General features: G+C 27.0%; 8 protein-coding genes and 1 non-coding gene across 9 annotated transcripts; 3 read left to right on the top strand and 6 right to left on the bottom strand.

The window, feature by feature from the left end:
- Nucleotides 1–89: 89 nt before the first annotated feature.
- On the bottom strand, nt 90–2,264 carry cgd5_3010 (hypothetical protein with possible plus3 domain; the record flags this gene model as incomplete). The annotated part of the gene is made up of 1 exon (XM_626233.1): nt 90–2,264. A coding segment is annotated over one exon (2,175 nt), but the record flags the coding sequence as incomplete, so codon positions are not given.
- Nucleotides 2,265–2,987: 723 nt separating this feature from the next.
- cgd5_3000 (hypothetical protein) lies at nt 2,988–3,422 on the top strand (the record flags this gene model as incomplete). The annotated part of the gene is made up of 3 exons (XM_001388242.1): nt 2,988–3,149; nt 3,225–3,269; nt 3,345–3,422. Coding segments are annotated over 3 exons (285 nt in total), but the record flags the coding sequence as incomplete, so codon positions are not given.
- Nucleotides 3,423–3,801: 379 nt separating this feature from the next.
- On the top strand, nt 3,802–6,096 carry cgd5_2990 (hypothetical protein with transmembrane domain within C-terminal region; the record flags this gene model as incomplete). Its single annotated transcript, XM_626232.1, has 1 exon — nt 3,802–6,096. One exon carries the CDS (start codon nt 3,802–3,804, stop codon nt 6,094–6,096), a length of 2,295 nt encoding a protein of 764 aa, XP_626232.1.
- Nucleotides 6,097–6,336: 240 nt separating this feature from the next.
- Nucleotides 6,337–7,440, bottom strand: cgd5_2980 (hypothetical protein; the record flags this gene model as incomplete). Its single annotated transcript, XM_001388241.1, has 1 exon — nt 6,337–7,440. One exon carries the CDS (start codon nt 7,438–7,440, stop codon nt 6,337–6,339), a length of 1,104 nt encoding a protein of 367 aa, XP_001388278.1.
- A 684-nt stretch (nt 7,441–8,124) lies between these two features.
- Nucleotides 8,125–9,993, bottom strand: cgd5_2970 (hypothetical protein; the record flags this gene model as incomplete). Its single annotated transcript, XM_001388240.1, has 1 exon — nt 8,125–9,993. One exon carries the CDS (start codon nt 9,991–9,993, stop codon nt 8,125–8,127), a length of 1,869 nt encoding a protein of 622 aa, XP_001388277.1.
- Nucleotides 9,994–10,814: 821 nt separating this feature from the next.
- On the bottom strand, nt 10,815–10,912 carry cgd5_2965 (the record flags this gene model as incomplete). Its single annotated transcript has 1 exon — nt 10,815–10,912. It is a non-coding gene; the product is annotated as a snoRNA (small nucleolar RNA).
- Nucleotides 10,913–10,952: 40 nt separating this feature from the next.
- Nucleotides 10,953–14,567, bottom strand: cgd5_2960 (the record flags this gene model as incomplete). Its single annotated transcript, XM_626231.1, has 1 exon — nt 10,953–14,567. The coding sequence occupies one exon, from the start codon at nt 14,565–14,567 to the stop codon at nt 10,953–10,955; it is 3,615 nt and encodes a 1,204-aa protein (XP_626231.1).
- Nucleotides 14,568–15,237: 670 nt separating this feature from the next.
- Nucleotides 15,238–17,004, top strand: cgd5_2950 (DNAj domain protein; the record flags this gene model as incomplete). Its single annotated transcript, XM_626230.1, has 1 exon — nt 15,238–17,004. A coding segment is annotated over one exon (1,767 nt), but the record flags the coding sequence as incomplete, so codon positions are not given.
- A 25-nt stretch (nt 17,005–17,029) lies between these two features.
- cgd5_2940 (forkhead associated domain (FHA) containing protein) lies at nt 17,030–17,821 on the bottom strand (the record flags this gene model as incomplete). Its single annotated transcript, XM_626229.1, has 1 exon — nt 17,030–17,821. One exon carries the CDS (start codon nt 17,819–17,821, stop codon nt 17,030–17,032), a length of 792 nt encoding a protein of 263 aa, XP_626229.1.
- Between the last annotated feature and the right edge of the window lie 322 nt (nt 17,822–18,143).

Below are 18,143 nucleotides of genomic sequence, written 5' to 3'. Positions count from 1 at the left end.
GCAATAAATAGTAAATTGATGACGTGTTTTTATATAAAATTAATAATTAAAAAAAATAATTATAAGAATTCTAATGAATAAGAACATATCTAAGGATTTGTTACTAACTTAACAAGTTCTTGAAATTCGGAGTTGAGATCTTTATTGTTTTTTGATATAGCATTGAATTCTGAAGGATTCCAGAAACTATCATATATAGGAGGAACACAAACAGGAGAGTTATTTCTGGCTGATACTATAAGATTCAAGTCAATTTTTGAAAAGAAATCTTTAAAATCAGAAATAATTTCTTCTGTTTCTAAGGAAAAATTTTTAGATGTTTCAATGTCTTGAATAATAACATAATCAGATGGTTTATTGTTATTTTGGTCAGATGGTGTTAATGAAATTTCTTGAATATCAGAAGATTCAATTTTACTATTTATTGGTTGTCTTGTATTCGGCTTATTTCTCTTTGTTTCCCACATAACAGAAGGTCTACATTCTCTTCTCCCAAAATGAATTTCTGTGTTTTGATTAGAATTTGATGAAAATAATTGAGATTTTGCATGATTATAGTCATTATTGGAAATGGCGCCAGAACCTAGGTTATTTTTAGAATAATTTTTTGGAGATGTTGGATCAAAAATAAGTTTATATAAAGAATTGCAAGTTTTGTTAGTTTTAGAAGCTGTAGTGATTCCATTATTCATATTATTTTCACTTAAGTTTGACTTATTAAATAATGTAGGCATAGTACCAGATCCTTTACCTTGTACTCCTCCAATATATCTAGAAGATGTGATTCTAAGAGATTTATCAGGATGGATCATTTCTTTTTGTAATTTAAGTTTCTCAATTTGATTAATAGTTTGCTCTAATTCTTGTTGTAATTGATCAATTTTAGCAAGTTTAGATTTTCTAACAATATTATCCAATCCAATATTTTTAAGCTGAGCTTCTAATTGTTTAATTTGCGTTTGTAAGTTAGTTCTTGTTTCAATTAAGGTTTTACCTGATAAAGATTGGGTACTTGCTTTCTTTTGTTTTCTTTCAAGAATAAGAGCAATATCGTCATCTCCATATTGAAAATTATTTAAATCCCTGGCTTTTTTTTGTAGTATTCTTGGTAATGATAAAATATAATCAGGATCATTGGAATAGAATTCTTTAATCATTGCTTTCCATTCAAGTAAATCTTCATTTGTGAATATATTGTTTGAAATACTTTCAATTCCCCACTCTTTCTTAGATCCTCCTCTCTGTAAAGTTAATACACATTGATTTTCATCACTAATATGAGAATCAAAAACTTCACATGTTAAGAAAATCTCACTATTTGTGGATGGATTAATAATTGGTACTTTTACGTAGCTCCCACATAAATATTCAGTAAACTTTGGATGTTCTAACATGAACTCTATTCTATCTTTTGTTAAATGTACAGACTTCATTAGCTTTAAATTAATTGATTCAAGTACTTTTTCACATCTTCTTAACATTCTTTCTTGATTTTGATTATCATCATCAAATAGGTTACTTTTTTGAATATTAGAGGAATTTCTTCTAGATCTTTTTTGTCCTTTTGATTTTAATCGTTCATAATTGTTATTATCATCATCATATTCTTCAGAATCTGATTCAGAATGTCTTAATTTTCTTTTGGATTTACTAATTTTATCAGTTTTTTGATGTCTACTATCATATTCTCCATAATAATCTCCATCATCGTCTTCACTATCTGTATTATCATTTTCGTCGGAATCTTTACCCTGATATTCTTCTTCTTCACTGTCTTCTTCATCTTCTGATGGTGTAAGTCTCATTCCTTTAATTTTTCTCTGTCTTGCATTACGTAATTTCATTAATGCAGAATCCTGCTTATTTGAAGGACTCCTCTTATTTTTGTATAATAGCTCGTACTTTCTTTTAGCCTGAGCTTCGTCTTCGTATTCTTTTGCTAATTCCGCTTCACGTTCAAATTCTGGTCTTTCATCACTTTGCGCAGAATCTGAATCGCTTGTCATTTCTAACTTTTCCTCTTCTTCTTCATCTTCTTCCTCCTCTTCTTCTTCTTCCTCCTCTTCGTCTTCATCTATATCCATATCTTCATTTTCCATTTCATTATCAACAATATTTTTTTCATCTGAATCTTTCAATACTCTATTTCTTGATTTTCTTAATAAATCTAAGACCTCAATATCGTCCACTTTCTTTGAACTATCGTCCATTCTGTCAAATATTCTCCTTTGTTGATATTTTTTTATTCTCTTATTTATTTTTTCTTATATATTTTGTAAATGACCGAAGTTTTGGCGGGAAACATTCTCACAAAAAAATTATTTTTTTTAATTAATTTGCACAGCCACATTGCTTAATTTATTATTGAAAGTTTAAATAGTTAATAAATTGTGAACAAGATTCAGGAAAAAAGTATATAATTAGGATTTATATTTTATACAATTATGAAATCAATACGGGCTCCATGTTTTGATGATATTGGTAAGTTGCTAATTTATATATGTTTGGCATGCAATTTTACGTGTAAACTGAAATTAATCAAAAACCTAAATTTATCGTATTATCCACTTTCTTTCTATAATAGGAAGATTAAAATATACTTGGGAGCAAAATTTAGACGAAGTTATTCTATATTTTACAGTAGAAAATGTATATTTAAATTCAGGGAAAGATATAAATAGTAAAAATAAAATGAATAAAGAAGATTTATCTGTAAAGATAATGTGTAATAAGCTGAAAATACAGAATAAATCTACCAACTATGATATTTTTGATGTAAGTTGAAAAGTTTAAAATAAAGAAAGTATTATCATTAAGATATCTTTTCATGATTTTAATACCTAACTTTAACTTTTTTCTATTAATTCAATTCACATTTATTAGGATACTCTCTTTGATACAATTGATACTTCAGAATCATTATGGTATATTGGTAAGTTTATTTGATTTCTTTTCTTTAATTTTTGTTTTTAATATAAAATAACTGAATTAATATTAAACCATTGTCATTACCTTATTATTTTCCATATTTTTTCCCAAATTATTCAGAAAACAATGAACTCATTGTACAACTATCAAAGATGAGAAAAGGATCTGTTTGGAATTCAGTAATTGCAAGTAATGAAAATTCTTTGAATTCCATTGATATTGTGAGTTAATTATCTTTCCCTTCTCTACTTAATAATTGATTTAACTATTCATATTAAATTGAAAAATTATTACAGGAAAATATGAAAAAGCAAATGATGTTAGAAAGATTCCAAAGAGAGGTAAGTTAAACAAAATAAATAAATAAATAATTAATAAATATTATTTAAAATATTTATATTATATATGTAAAACAGAATCCAGGATTCGATTTTTCAAATGCTGAATTTAATGGAAATATACCAGATCCACGAAACTTTATGGGTGGTCTTAGAAAATACTAAATTTTTCTATAATTCTTTTTTCATTTTTAAATTTATTTAATTTATCTTTACCATTTTTTTTTTTTTTTAATTCGGTACCTTATGCCGGTATAGCAATAATAAAATTTAAAAGGCGGGCCTTTTGAATTATTTTTTTTTTCATGATAATGTCAAAAAAAGATTAAAAAAAAAAATTAAAAGTGATATAAAGAGATAGTTCAATATTGAGTATATCTACTTAAATGCTTTTTTCCCTAATAAATATATTGTATCAATAAAATTATAGATAAATCATCAACAACTTAATATTAGCGTTATTTATATTAAACTTTAAAAAATTTAAAATTTATTTGAAGAATTTAATATTTATTATTAGGAAATATTATTGAAAATGGGAAAAGAAAAAGCTAATAAAGAAAAAACTTCTAAAGATAAAAAAGAGGAAACCACTAATAATGTTGAAGTAAATCAAGAAGATGAGAATTACTATATGGAAATTCTGAATTACTATAAAAAAATCAAAGATATGATATTAACAGGTGATTTATTGAATGATGAACAAGGCTGTGAAGTACTAGTTGATAGAATTATTGAGGATATGAGGAAGAAAGATGTTGAAGTCTTTTTAATGAGTGATCAAAGATGCAGTAAGATTTTTGAATTAATGCTTAGTATTAATATATTAAGTATCAAGAGATTAATAGATTCAATAAACTTTGATATATTGAATGAGAAAAGTAAAATGATTGAGGAAAATGAAGCATTTCAAAGATTAAAGAATTGTATATCCAATTATATATTTATTCAAAAAAGTATATTAAAACATGTAGAACAAAGTATTTTTGATTTGTATGGATCTCATGTAACAGAGACAGCATTAGAAAGTTCTGCAATACTGTTAAGTTTTCTAAAACAGAAGAAGATTTTTCATGAAGAAAGAAGTTTAATACTAGAAGAGATTTTGGAATTTGTAAGAAAAATGGGAGATACTTTGGGTTGGATTTCAATATTTACTAATTCTACAGCAAGTCATGTAGGAAGAACTGTTATTAATATTACTATGGGGAAAGTAACTATGAGTATTGACAATATGGAGACTTATATATTAGAAAATGTAGGAAAAAGGAATCAAGCTAATAAACAAAAGTATAGTGGAAAGAGTCAAAACAAATATAAAACATATGAATGTAATAGTATTAAAGAGTTGAAAGACTTAGTATTTTCTTCAAATATGGATGATACATCATTATCATCTCAACTATTAAAATCTCTTAAAGAGGATTTTGAAGGTATTATAGGAGATACTTATGGATTACCATCTTTAATATTGTTTATTAGAGCATTGAATGAATTAAATCCACAAAAAAATGCTGAATTAGTAAAATTATTTAATACAATATTAACAATTATTATAACAAATGGACAAGAAACTGATGAAGATATAATTATTGGATATGAAAATGGAGATGTAGATTCTGAAAAGATTTCAAGATTACTTTCAAATTCAACTAGAAATTGGATGAATTCAAATTTAAAGAGTAGATTATTAGAAGCACTATTAGAAGTGATTCCATATGAATTCTTAGTTATTTGGATTAATTCACATACAATCTCTAAAGAACAATATGATCAGTTATTCTTAAATGATATATTAGATTCAGAATATGGACATTATATAATTTTAAATCTTTTAAAGAGTAATAGAATTAAACGTGAGGAATTTATTCCAATATTGAAATGTTTAGATTTCTCAAAGATGATAAGTAAAAAAGAGTTTTTAGATATATTAATTTCTCTAATAGATAATTGTAGAAGATTACAAAGTGAATACAAATATTTAACTAAAAAATTATGGAAGTCAATAGAAATAGATTCAAGTGAAGATTATCAATACACATTTTCATGCTTAATATTTCAAAAGAAGAAGAGTGAATTGTTATTATTAGAAGGGAAAGAAAATGATAGCTCTAAGTCAGAGACAGAATCTGCAGAGAAAAAGTTGAAAATAACTTCTCAAGGATGTTTAATGATTAGCTCTTTATCAAAGTTTCCAGCAGATACAATTCATCCCTTAACTTCTGGTATTACATATTTTATTAGCAAACACAAGAATATAATGCTTAAAGATATTCTTGAAGTTCCTTTTGGAATTAGGATGATTGAAACATTAGTTTCATCTACTAGTAACATTCCTCAATCTCTTAAGAAAAGATGGATTCAAAGTTATTTTGGAAACTTTTTAAATTTAGTACTATCAGGAATATGCAATTATGCTATTATTGCAATGTTTTATGCTTCTGATAATCTTTTCAGAAAAATGATCGTTGAAGAATTACTTAATGAAGAACAAGGAGGTGGAAAGGATGTACTTATGAGCAAGAATTTTAAAATATTTAAAAGTCTAAAGATTGAGAGCTTTAATAAAAAAGATGATTGGAATAATGTTAATGAGAAAATTGATAAAACAAGAAAACTATTTAGTAATATTATTGACGAAAAAATTGATATTCTTGATAATCTAGAAGAATCATCATCTTATAAAAATGTTTCAAACAATACCAAGATTTCAAAAAAAAACAAGAACAAAAGAAACTCCAATAACCATAATATTAATGATTTAAATGATGTCACTGATGATCAAAGCATGGGAAATATTCTCAAATTTATCAAAAAAAGTAGAAAATGATTCTTGCATTTCCCGCCATACGTGTAATTATCCACATAAAATAGCCAAATATGCATGCATGCAAATATGCATTTGAATACACGTAATTCGAAATATTCATATTTGTATAGATGGAGAATTTATTTATAGTTATTTAGGCTGAAAATTTAAATTTGAAACTAACATGTTTATATATATTTGAAGTTAAATTTTAGTAAAATAATAATTAAAAAAATAATAATAAAGAAAGCTATAAATATATTAAGATTCTACTGTCTTGATAGAAAACATAAATTCTTGGTCACATCCAATGTAGCTATCACAAATAACCAGTAACTTATAGTTTGTAATCATACCAGAATCTTCAATTGAGTTAAACTTTAACAATACTTGATTACTTATTTTATTAAGTTGTATTCTTCTTATAGACAAAATTTCATCTTCATTTTCATCATCCTTATTTTCCTTTGATGAATTTGGAACAGCAATTTTTATTAAGATAACCCACCAATTCTCTTCCTTTTCAAGAGGATAATAATTCAAATTCTTAACGATACATGGATAAATTTCTTGATCTTTAATATCATTTTGATTTTTCAAATCATTATCTTCTTCTTCATTAGAACTAAAATCTCTTGATATATCAATAGATAAAGTTAGTTCAGATTCAGGATTACATTCAAATAATCTTTGAGTTTCTCCATTTTTTGTATTAGTGGAATTATCTGAATCTAATCTTCTTCTTTTATTTTTTTCATTCAAATCATTACAGCCAAGAATAGTATATTCAGTTTCTATAATTGGGAAATCATTACAAACTTGAGCAATTTGAGATATTTCCTTTTCACTTAAAGAAAGTTTTTCTGTTAATAATTCATCTCTATCATCATCGTTCATATTAATTAAATCATAAATATCAGTAACGCCACTTTCCTTAAATATTCGAATTCGATCTTTATTCATTAACATTGAAAGTTGCATTAATTTATCATTTACTGGGTTACTTATTGCTTGAACTAACATTTGTGAAAGTTCCATTATTCTTAAACAAGTATTAATCCAGCCATTTGAACTTGATATATCAACCATTGCAAATAATAAATCCATTACAAATCGCAATATATCTATCAAATCATTTTTAACCAATGGTCTGCTCAATATAAATTTGTGACGTTTTATATATGAATTCAAAAGTATTTGGATCTTTCTTGAAGTTAAGCTTCTATGTTGGTAATTTGAAGATGATGATGACTTAGAACTTTCAGTATTTGACATTAAATTTAAGTTCAGATCCCTACATAATTGATCTAAAATCTGGTTATCCCCCTTTCTTATCAGACATTCTTCTTGTAATTGAGGAACCATCGAAATTAACTGAATTAGACTATCATAGGTATCATCTTCGCTCAAATTCTTACTAATAAATTCAATAGTAGAAACTTTCAAATTATAAAATGCTGAAATTAAGCTCAAATTTAGCGATACCACCGTATCATCTCCTTCATTATCATCTTCATTTTCTTCCTCTTTTTCATTATCACCATCTTCATCATTTTCTTTACCATCAACTTGTATACATTTTGCTTCAGATAATGAATCCAAAAGGCTCTCCAAATATTCAGATAAGTAATCTGAAATATGAACGCTTGTATTTCCTGTTAGTCCATAATAAGTTGGATTCTATAAAAAAAGAAATGTGAATTAAAAAAGTTTTTATATTAATTAAATGTATATAAATATATATTACCAAATTGGCGCCAAGATCATGCAACTATTAATAATTTGTGTCAAAATATGACAACAGTTGGTATATTATTAATTTTTATTGGATTTATTTTAAATTTAATAAATTGAATATAACTCTCAGACAGTACGAATATGTATATAAAAAATATTACAATCATATAAAATTGTCATTTATTAAAACAAATTGTCATCATCAAATAAATGAAATAAATCCAAATTATTAATTTTCCCATTAATAATATATCTTTTTTAATAATAGTCACATATAGAATCTTCATATATAAATATATATTTATATACGCTTTAATAGTTAAATAAACAACTTACCTTTGAAATTCTTCTATAAAATAATGTCCAAGTAATCCAATCTATAGTATCTTGTTTTGTTTTAATAGTCTTCAAAGCAATTTCTGTATTTAAGCAATCAATGATACCAAAATCAATATTTGATTCTAAAGGCAAAGAATTATTAATTGTATATTCATAAAACTCTTGTTTATTTGAAGAACACAATAAAATAAAGTTGGAATAATGATCCATTTGATTTCTGCATCTACTTAGCATTTGATGTATATCAAATTGTGAATAATCAATAGTTTTACGTATTTTTGAATTAATGAGCGAACCCTTATTATCATCATAATCAATTTTCTTTGTATCCATTACAACAACATAATCAAATTTGAGAGTAATAGAATTCTTCATATCTTCACAAGCTATGATAATATTTATCTTTTCATCATTAAATTGTGATAAAATATACTCTTTTTCCTTAAATGACTGATTTTTATACAAAAAACCTATTCCATTGTGTATTGAGAATTTTAATAAAGAATTATATTCAGTAACACCTTCTTCTTGTTGATCACTTTCTGAGACAATAAATAAAGATAGCTCATTAGCCAAGCTTAAACAGAATTCATAATCCAAAACAAATATTATTAAAGTTTTCTTTTCTTCTTTAGGTTGATTAATTAACTGCAAAATGATATTATCTTTGAGATACTTTAACATCATTTGAAAACGGCTTGAACGATAATAAGAATCAAAGGCAATAACTTTCTTATTAATAGTTTCATTGAATATATTTTGATCAAAAGAAAATACATTCTCCCTTGATATTCCCAGCCATTCAGAAACCTCATTTGCATTAGAAATACACTTTGAATATGCAAATATTCTTATTTTCAAATTCAAAGGAGTAATAATATATCTAATTCTGGAAATAGCTGATTCTATTACAGAGCCATTTGAATTATTGCTATTAATAAACTCAATACCATCAATAACCAAAAGTTTTAATTTCTTAACAAGATCACGTATCTTTGTAAGTTTTTTTCCAACATGATTATCCCATGTTTCAATATCTGAAACTATTATACTCTTGGATTTTAATTCTTGTTCAATTTGGACTGGAGTCTTTCCTTTCAAACCAGAAACTATTTGATTCACACCAAAAATTGACTCGAACTTAGAAACATAATAATCAGCTTTATCCTTATTACATGATAAGAATAGTACTTGGAAATTTTTGGACTGAAATTTTGAATCTTGTTTCATCTCCCTCAAAATTCCCATACAAGTACAAATAAACTGACCATTTCCAGGAGGTGATGATAAATAAAAGCTTTTATCTGAATTGTAAATCAAATTAAACAATTGTGTCTGAAGGCCATTTAATTTTAATGAATCATAGCTTTGATGATCAAATTCTTTATCATTATCTCCAATACTAAACATCCTCCTCAAATACACCTCAAATCCAGATTCAGAAAATGCTTTTTTTACTCTAATTGGTTGTAAATCTAATAATTCAGTATTTTCATATTGGATATTTGGTAATATTACTTTATTCTCAACTGGTACAGAAATACTCGTTTCTGAATGCAACCATTTATCAGCAATAGCCCTTACAAATATAAATGGGGGAATTACATCGTCTTGGTCATAATTTTTTCTTACACCTTTCTTTTCTAAGAATATCTGGTAACTTAAATAATATTCATCTTGCATAAATATTTCATTTTCATTTTTATTATTGGAAATCTCATTCAATGATGGTCTTACTACTATCATGTCAGAGAGATATAAATATTCACCATCAGAATCTTCTATTAGAATCCAGAATGTTTCGCCAGTATTTATTTCATCTGTATTAATATCTCCTGTCATTGATTGACCATGAATCTTATTATCCCATATAAAATTAGATTTAATAACCAAATCTAGCTGTAAAATTTTCGAGTCAATTGGGAAGATATTTCCAGATATCTCCAATCTTGGTATTTTTCTTATCAAATTATATAAAACGGGACCTATTTTAAATAATTAGTAATTTCTTATTAACCTTTTAACTATCCCACATACTGCATAAAGCTTTCCCGCCTAAATAAATTTATAACTGCATGCAAAGAGTTAATTTGAATAAATCAGACCAATATAAAAAAACTTTAACATCAATATAAAAAAATAAAAATCATGATTAAATTACTTCATTGCTATTGAAAACGCAGCTTTCCATCTTTAATCAAGAAGTACTGGCAACACTTCAATAACTAATCAATCAATTTCACCATGATTTTTAAATTTATGTCTTTCAGACATATGCTTGTCATTTTGTTTTTTTTTTGTCATCATCTTTACAAAATTCATTTTCATGCAAAATTTGGCGGGAAACTGTTCCAATATTAATTATTAAATTATATTGGAAATAATGCAAAAGATGTGGAATTAGCAAAATTGAAAAAACTTACCTAATTTAGAAGATTTGAGCATTTCACCCAATTGATTACTGGTAAAGCTGTAGTAAGTATTCCAGTTAATGTCTTTCTTTTCTAATCTTTTAACAACTTCTTCGGAAATACCTTTAAATTGTCTTAAAGGTAGCATAGCCTCCCAAGATCTTCTTTCTATCATCTAAAAAATAGATTAATTAAGGAAAGAATTATTGTGATAAATTATTAAACCATTCAGAAAATATGATAAATTTGATTAATCAGATTTTTACGTTTATTTATTTTCAAAATTCATATAATAATATGAATATTTCAATGGTAGTGACAAGAATTTTAAACGTTTTATCATCATATTATTAACATAATTTACATCAGGTTAATAATTCATTCACTATTTTAACTTACTGTTGCAATCTTAAGTGATCTTCTAGCCAACGTTGACCACCTTCTTTTAATAGCCAAGTTAAAAATAGCTCTGAATATTCTTGGAGCAGATTGAGCAATAAAGTGAAGATCAGAGAGAAGAGTTAGTTTTGCATTAATCCATCTTGACCCTGTTATATAAAGTTGAAGTAAAACATTAACTTTAGTAAAAGTATCAAGATCAACCATATTGCCAATATTATCATTACCATCAACATTGCTGGATCCCACTCCTTGTATAGGTATCGGAACTTTATCCACCAACTTCTCCAATTCAATCTTTTCTTCATTTCTAACAAGAAGAAATTTGAATTCTTTACAAGTTGAAAATAATCTAAAAAGTTGAATTTCAGATAAATTTGGAAGTAATTGCTTATCAAGATCTTGAATTGTTTCTGGTGATAAATAGAAATGAGAGGAAATTCTTCCAAGCATTAATGATCCAACATGTCCATCTTTATGGTTGTATTGAATCAGCTTGCAAGTCTCTAATCTATCAAGAGCTGTTTCTACCAATTTTATTAAATAAGACTCAACTGCATTCTTGAATGCTAGATCTCTTTCTTCTTCTAAAGCATCCTTATTTTCAGCAACTAAATCCTTATCTTGTCTGGATTTGTCAATAATTTCATCAATATCAAGACCATACAAACTTGGATTTCTAATTATTCGAATGTACAAGAAAGTCTTTTTAATCCAATCAAGAGCATCTCTTTTATTTTGAACATTACCAAGAGATATCTCAGCATTAATAAGATCTGGTAATTTTGGAATTAATTGAGATTCTATATTGAGCTGTTGATTCAACAAAGAAAGATAATAAGTTAAATGATCAAAATCTGTTATAACAACTCCATGGCCGTTATTATCGTATTGAGGCCTACCTCCTCTTCCAATCATTTGTAACATATCCAAAGGTGAAAGTTCTGTCCATTCTCCCCTTTCTGGTTGATAAATTTGAGTCCCTTTAATAATTACAGTATGAGCTGGTAAATTTACACCCCAAGCTAAAGTTGCTGTGGTAACAAGAACTTTAATATGTCCATCAGAAAATAAGTCTTCAACTACTTTTCTATCAGATCTTACTAATCCTGCATGATGAATACCAATTCCACAAGGTAATATTTCTTTAAGATTATTCGATTTGATATTATTAACTTCATCCAAAATAATTTCTCTAGAAACATTATTGTTTCCAGAAAAGAACAAATTAAGCATTCCATTTTCTGTTGCAGTATCTCTAATGTATTTTGCAGTATGAATTGTATCTTTTCTGGAATGGACAAAAACCAAAATTTGATGATTTGTTATATCTTTAATTACTGTATCATATACAAGGCTATTCATTAATTGCAACTTCTTGAACCCCTTCTTTGCTTTAATACCAATAAATGTTTGTAAAAGAGGAACAGGTCTGAATTCTGGACCAAAATGATAAAGACCTCTTTTTGGATTAACATTTAGGAATTCTGCAACATCTATAAAATTGGGTAATGTTGCTGACAATCCCACTAATCTTGTAAAACTTTTCTTAAATCTTGCAACAATTCCTTCCAATACTGATCCCCTGGAGTCGTGTAACATATGAACTTCATCAAATATGATTAACTTAAGTTTTTCAGAAAGACCATCAGTAGATTTTCTAGTGACAACATCAAATTTTTCTGGTGTAGTAATGAATACTTGGGTCATTTCCATAAGTGATCTACTAATTCGTGTATCGCCTGTCATCTCATTTACTAGAATCCCAAGAGGTCTTAGTCGAATTCTTAAGGATTCAACTTGTTCCGATACCAAAGCTTTCATTGGTGATACATATACAATTTTGAATTTAGAAGTGTCCAATGTAAATTTTCCATTATTTTGAGGCTCAATAAATTGTGAAATTATATTCAAAATGCAAAGCATAGCAATGTTAGTCTTACCTGATCCTGTTGGAGCACAAACTAACAAATTTTCTTCAAAATCTTTAAAAGCTGTCTCAAAAACTCTACTTTGAATTTCATTCAAATATGATACTGATACACATCTAAAGCATTCCCTACTCCACTCTGGAAGCTCTTCAATAGAAATTAATCTTTGCTTTTCCTTAATTTGTCTTTTTGATGGAGGAATAGTAATAGAATCATAATCAGCATTTTCTATACGTTCAGATCCTTGAGGAAGTACTACTTTTGTGCTTAAATTTAAATTCAAACTCTGTTCTTGATATATTCTCTCAAGATCTAAAAGTTTTCCATGAGGTTTTCTAGAAGTTATTAGATTCTTATCTTCATCATCTAAACCAGTCATAACACCCGTAGTCTCCTCAATATACTTATTAATTGATTTAAAAAAATCAGAATCCTTGTTTTTCCATAATGAAGGCTTACTAAATAAATCTAAGACTTCTGATCCTTTTTGATGATTTCTCATTCTATCTATAATCTTTTCCCTTTCAGAATCTGAAGGTGCCTGACCAAGTATTGTACAAAAATATATACTCCATCTATTTTTTAAGACTTTCTTAATCCAATTAAAATGCTCGTAATTAAACATCATAACAAGAGAATTCTCACACTCTTGATCATCCTCTAAATTCAAAATAGAAATGATCTCCTTTTCCATATCCAAGGATTTATCTGCATCTTGAAAAAGTGAATATAGCTCTCTTTGTAGCCAATAAGCATCCAATTTCCTAATCTCAATAATATCGGGATCTTCATTTTCCTTTAGGTATTCATCCTTGTTCTTTAATCGAATATATCCTGAATGCTCATGATTCTCATTATAATCATTATCACGACTATAATTCTCATCATTGAGATAATTCTCAGCCTCGTCCTTTCCAATTTCCAAAGTGACATCGTTTTCATATTCTTCGTAGTATTCATTATCATCATCATAATCGTTATCCTCTTCATCATCACTTTCACTAGTATCACTATCGTTTTCACTGTCATCATCTCCATCAGAAAGTTCACCTTTTCTTTTCTCAGAATCACTTTCATCAAAAATTACCGCAACTTCAGAAGCTTCCTCAGTTTGCTTATTTTGAGAATCATCCATCTCTTCCATATTTAAAGTAAAGTCAACAATTCTCCTGCTTTTATCTAATATATCACTATATGTTGTATTATTTAGCTGAATAATTATCTCCTTGCACTTCTTATATTTTTCCTCATCTCTCAATTCATCGTTTTTAAGAACTATAAGCAATTCAAAAGCTGTATCTTCCAATATTTTGCTTGGTTGAGACCCTAGAATATCTGTCAAAATCCCTAATAACTCATCATAAGCAAGTCTTGTTTCCATTGTAGTTGGAGTATAGGAGTTTCCTGCACTTCGAAGATCTAAATCTAAGATATTACCCGAGTCATTTTCATTAACAATGCTTCTGTTTGATTTTTTTTTAACATGTTTCTTCTCTTTGATTTTAGGTTTCGCTCGTTTATTAGCCAAATCTCCCATCTTATACTTAATCCTCCCAGCCAAACTCTCTGCTTCTCCTGTTGGTACATTTTCTCTGCTTCTTTGACTAGTTTGAATTACCAAATTACTATTAGCTTTATATCCAAATCTCTTGGACATTTCATAATCGTCAGCCATTTTTTTGACATAATATTTATATAGCAATCAATAAATTAAAGCTTACGTTATATACGTCTCCGATTAAATCAATAATGAAAATAAAGTAAACCTTTAAAAAAAAAAACACCTAAACTTTTAATAGTTTGATGGGTCTGGTTCAAGTATTTCTTAGCATTAATTCTAACTATTAAAATAACTTCCAAGCTTTAAGAAACAATTTTTTAAAATTATTTTTAAAAATAATTAAAAAAATAAATATTTTTATATTATACTATACGTGGAAATTGTCATTTTTTTACCGGGCTTTTGAGGGTATTAATCATTTCGTAACTTTATTTTACCGGTATAGAAACTTTGCAATAATTGTTTTTATACTGACATGCATTACATGCGTCCACATGAAATTGCAATAGTTTAAAAAAAAATGATTCAAATAATATTTTAAATAGTTAATATTTATTTTATCTAATATTAAATATTGTTATAATAGAATGGAATGAATTTAGTAGAATTTTGTTTTTTTAATATATGAAAGAAATAATAACAAATTAAAAGAATTCTCACTATAATGAAGCAATTAAAAAAATTAATATATGAATTTGAGTTGGTTTATTTTTAGAACTTTATAATTCCGAGCAGATTATTACTAAAAAAAATTTTTTTGAAAATACTGTCATTAATTACTTAAAGTTATGGCGGGAATTGGAATTTGACAGCATTAAAGTCAGTAATAGTGATTAAATTTTGGAAAAGAAATGGTTTTGAAAGATTTATAGTAATGAAAGAGTGTCACTATTCAATTTTACAGGTGGATTATAAGGCAACATTCGATGAGATTCGTCAAGCTTATAAACAGTTATCATTAAAATGGCATCCTGATAAGAATAGAAATAATATAGAGGAAGCAACTCATAGATTTCAATTAATAGCAGCAGCTTATGAAGTTCTAAGTGATCCAAATGAAAGAGCTTGGTATGACTCTCATAGAAAGCAGATTTTATCAGAAAGTAGTTCAGGGGCATACAATGAAGATGATCCAAATTATGACCCATCAGAAATAAATTTATGGCAGTATTTTTCAAGAGACGTATTTGGTGATTTTAATGATGAAAAAGATGGATTTTATACAGTTTATAAGAAATTATTTGAGGATATTATAGAGGAGGAAATGAAGTATTTATCAAAAGATTCAAAAGAATATACATTTTGGAAGAATGCGAACAGATTTGGAGATAGTAAAACAAATTTAGATACTGTAATGGAATTCTATAGGTTTTGGAGTAATTTTTCATCTACACGTACATTTTCTTGGAAAGATTTATGGAATTTAAATCAGGCTCAAAATAGACAAATAAGAAGAGCAATGGAAACTGAGAATATTAAGGAGAGAAAAAAAGGAAGAAAGGAGTATAATGAAACAATTAGGAAGCTTACCGAATATGTAAAGAAGAGAGATCCAAGAGTTGTTTCATATATGAGAAATAAATCTGAGCAAATGATTAAATTACAAAAGGAAAAAGAAATGCAAAAAAAAATGGAGGAAGAGGTTAGAAGAAGAGCTAGAGAGGAGGCAAGAATTGAAGAGATTAAGAGAATGGAGGAGTTGGAGGCTGAGAGAAGGGAGTTATATGGGGATGATTATGTTCAAGAAAGTGATCAAGATATTAAATCTTATGAGACTGTTATTTACTCTTGTAAATTGTGTAATAAAACCTTTAAAAGTAAACAACAGTATAATTCACATATCAATAGTAAGAAACATGTATCAAAGCTTAATGAGTTGAAGAAGAAAGACCCTGAAAAGTATAATTTATTGATTAACAATAAGGTTGATAGTTCAGAAGAAACAGATGATAATCATCCAGAATCTGATCCTATGGATTTTGGAAAAGGTGAAGACACATTTATTTTTTCAGAATTAGAGTCAGAAGATGAAAAAGAACGTTTCTTGGATAAAAATGATTTGAAACAGAAACAGAAGCAGAATCAAAAGAAGAAACACAAACAACAAAAGCTGAGAGGGGAAGAATACGAAAGTGAAAATCATTGCGAAATTGAAGAGAAAAAAGAGGAGGATGAAGATGAGGATGAGGAAGAAGAAGATATCAGCGTGGAAAAAATTACAGAAATGATGGATAGTTTGAATAGAAAAGGGACTAAAGGAAAAAATAAGCTACTATTTGATGATTTCGAAGATTCTGCAAACTTAGAATCTGAGGGAGGATCAGCAATGACTAGTAAAAAATCAAAAGGAAAGAAGAAAGGAGATAAAACTGTAAAAGGAAATACTAATAGCAATAACAATAACAACAATAGTAAAGAATTAATGTGGAAATGTTTAGTATGTAACCAAGTTTTTGAATCCAGAAATAAGTTATTTGCTCATGTAAAGGAGAAAAATCATGCACAAATAAAGAGTAGTAGTAATTATAAAAATTCAAAGGTTAAAAAGTAAATGATTAATAGAAATATTTCTTAATTTAATTATTACATAATATTACTTTAAATTTACAATAGTTTTCACTTGTTAAAATATTTTTTCTTCTTTGCTGATTTAATGACAATTTCTGCTCAAATCTTTGACTATTATCGTTATCATCATCTTTCTCTCCAAAAGAAAGAATATCATTTGACTTTAGAATTTTGTTCTTTATCCTTATATTATTTACATAAGTCCCGTTTGCAGAATTACAATCAACAAGATAAATCTGATCTTTACCTTTATTATTCTTTTTAACATATAAATAAGCATGATTTCTAGAAAGCCTCAGTAAATTCTTATTTGGAACCATTTTACCAGGAAAATCACAGTCCGAATTCCTTCCAATCTTGAGTCCAGAATTCCCAACTTGAATTAAAACTTTCTTTCCTGAATTCTTATTATCTGTAGGTATTTGTTCCAAAATACATACAGGATTTGACAAATTTCCTGAATTTGTTATTATATTCTCAATGTTACTATTTATTAATTCTATCTTACTATTAATATCCTTAATTTCATTATTCAAGTAATTAAAATTACTATTTTGTGTATAACTTTCCTGTGAAGATTCAATCTTTCTAAATCTTTTATGAGAATTCAAAATCCCGTATTCATTATTATTATCACTATTATTTTCCTCCTCATCCTCCACTTCTATTCCATCCTCCTCTTCAAATTCTTTATTCCCCACATTCTGGCTTCTTACCATTTCTATTGAATCTTCAAACTCACTACACTCTATCGAATCTGAGTAAAACTCATCATCTTCCTCTGAACTATACCTTCTCATTAATCCAATTTCTCAAAATAAGCCACTTATTCAATTCTAATTATTTATTCAATACTTAGTCTTTGTCATTATATTTTTCGTTACCTTTTTATGTATTTCTTTTGTGAGGAACATTTCCCGCCAAAACATGCGCATGTCACGCCCATCCATTACAAATAAAAATATGAACAATATAAAGATAATAAGAAAAGACAAATTTTAAATGATGTATTCTAGATTTTAATAAATAAGCATTTAAATTTAGATTCTCCAGTAAAAAAAAAAGATTAAGAACAACTCTCTCTAATCTTCTAAATATATAATGTTATGTATGCATTTGCAT

Source organism: Cryptosporidium parvum, chromosome 5 (genome assembly GCF_000165345.1).
Source record: "Cryptosporidium parvum Iowa II chromosome 5, whole genome shotgun sequence".
Classification (NCBI taxonomy): domain Eukaryota; phylum Apicomplexa; class Conoidasida; order Eucoccidiorida; family Cryptosporidiidae; genus Cryptosporidium; species Cryptosporidium parvum.
The sequence above is the reverse complement of the archived record's forward strand: the minus strand, read 5'-3'. Positions and strand labels throughout refer to the sequence as shown.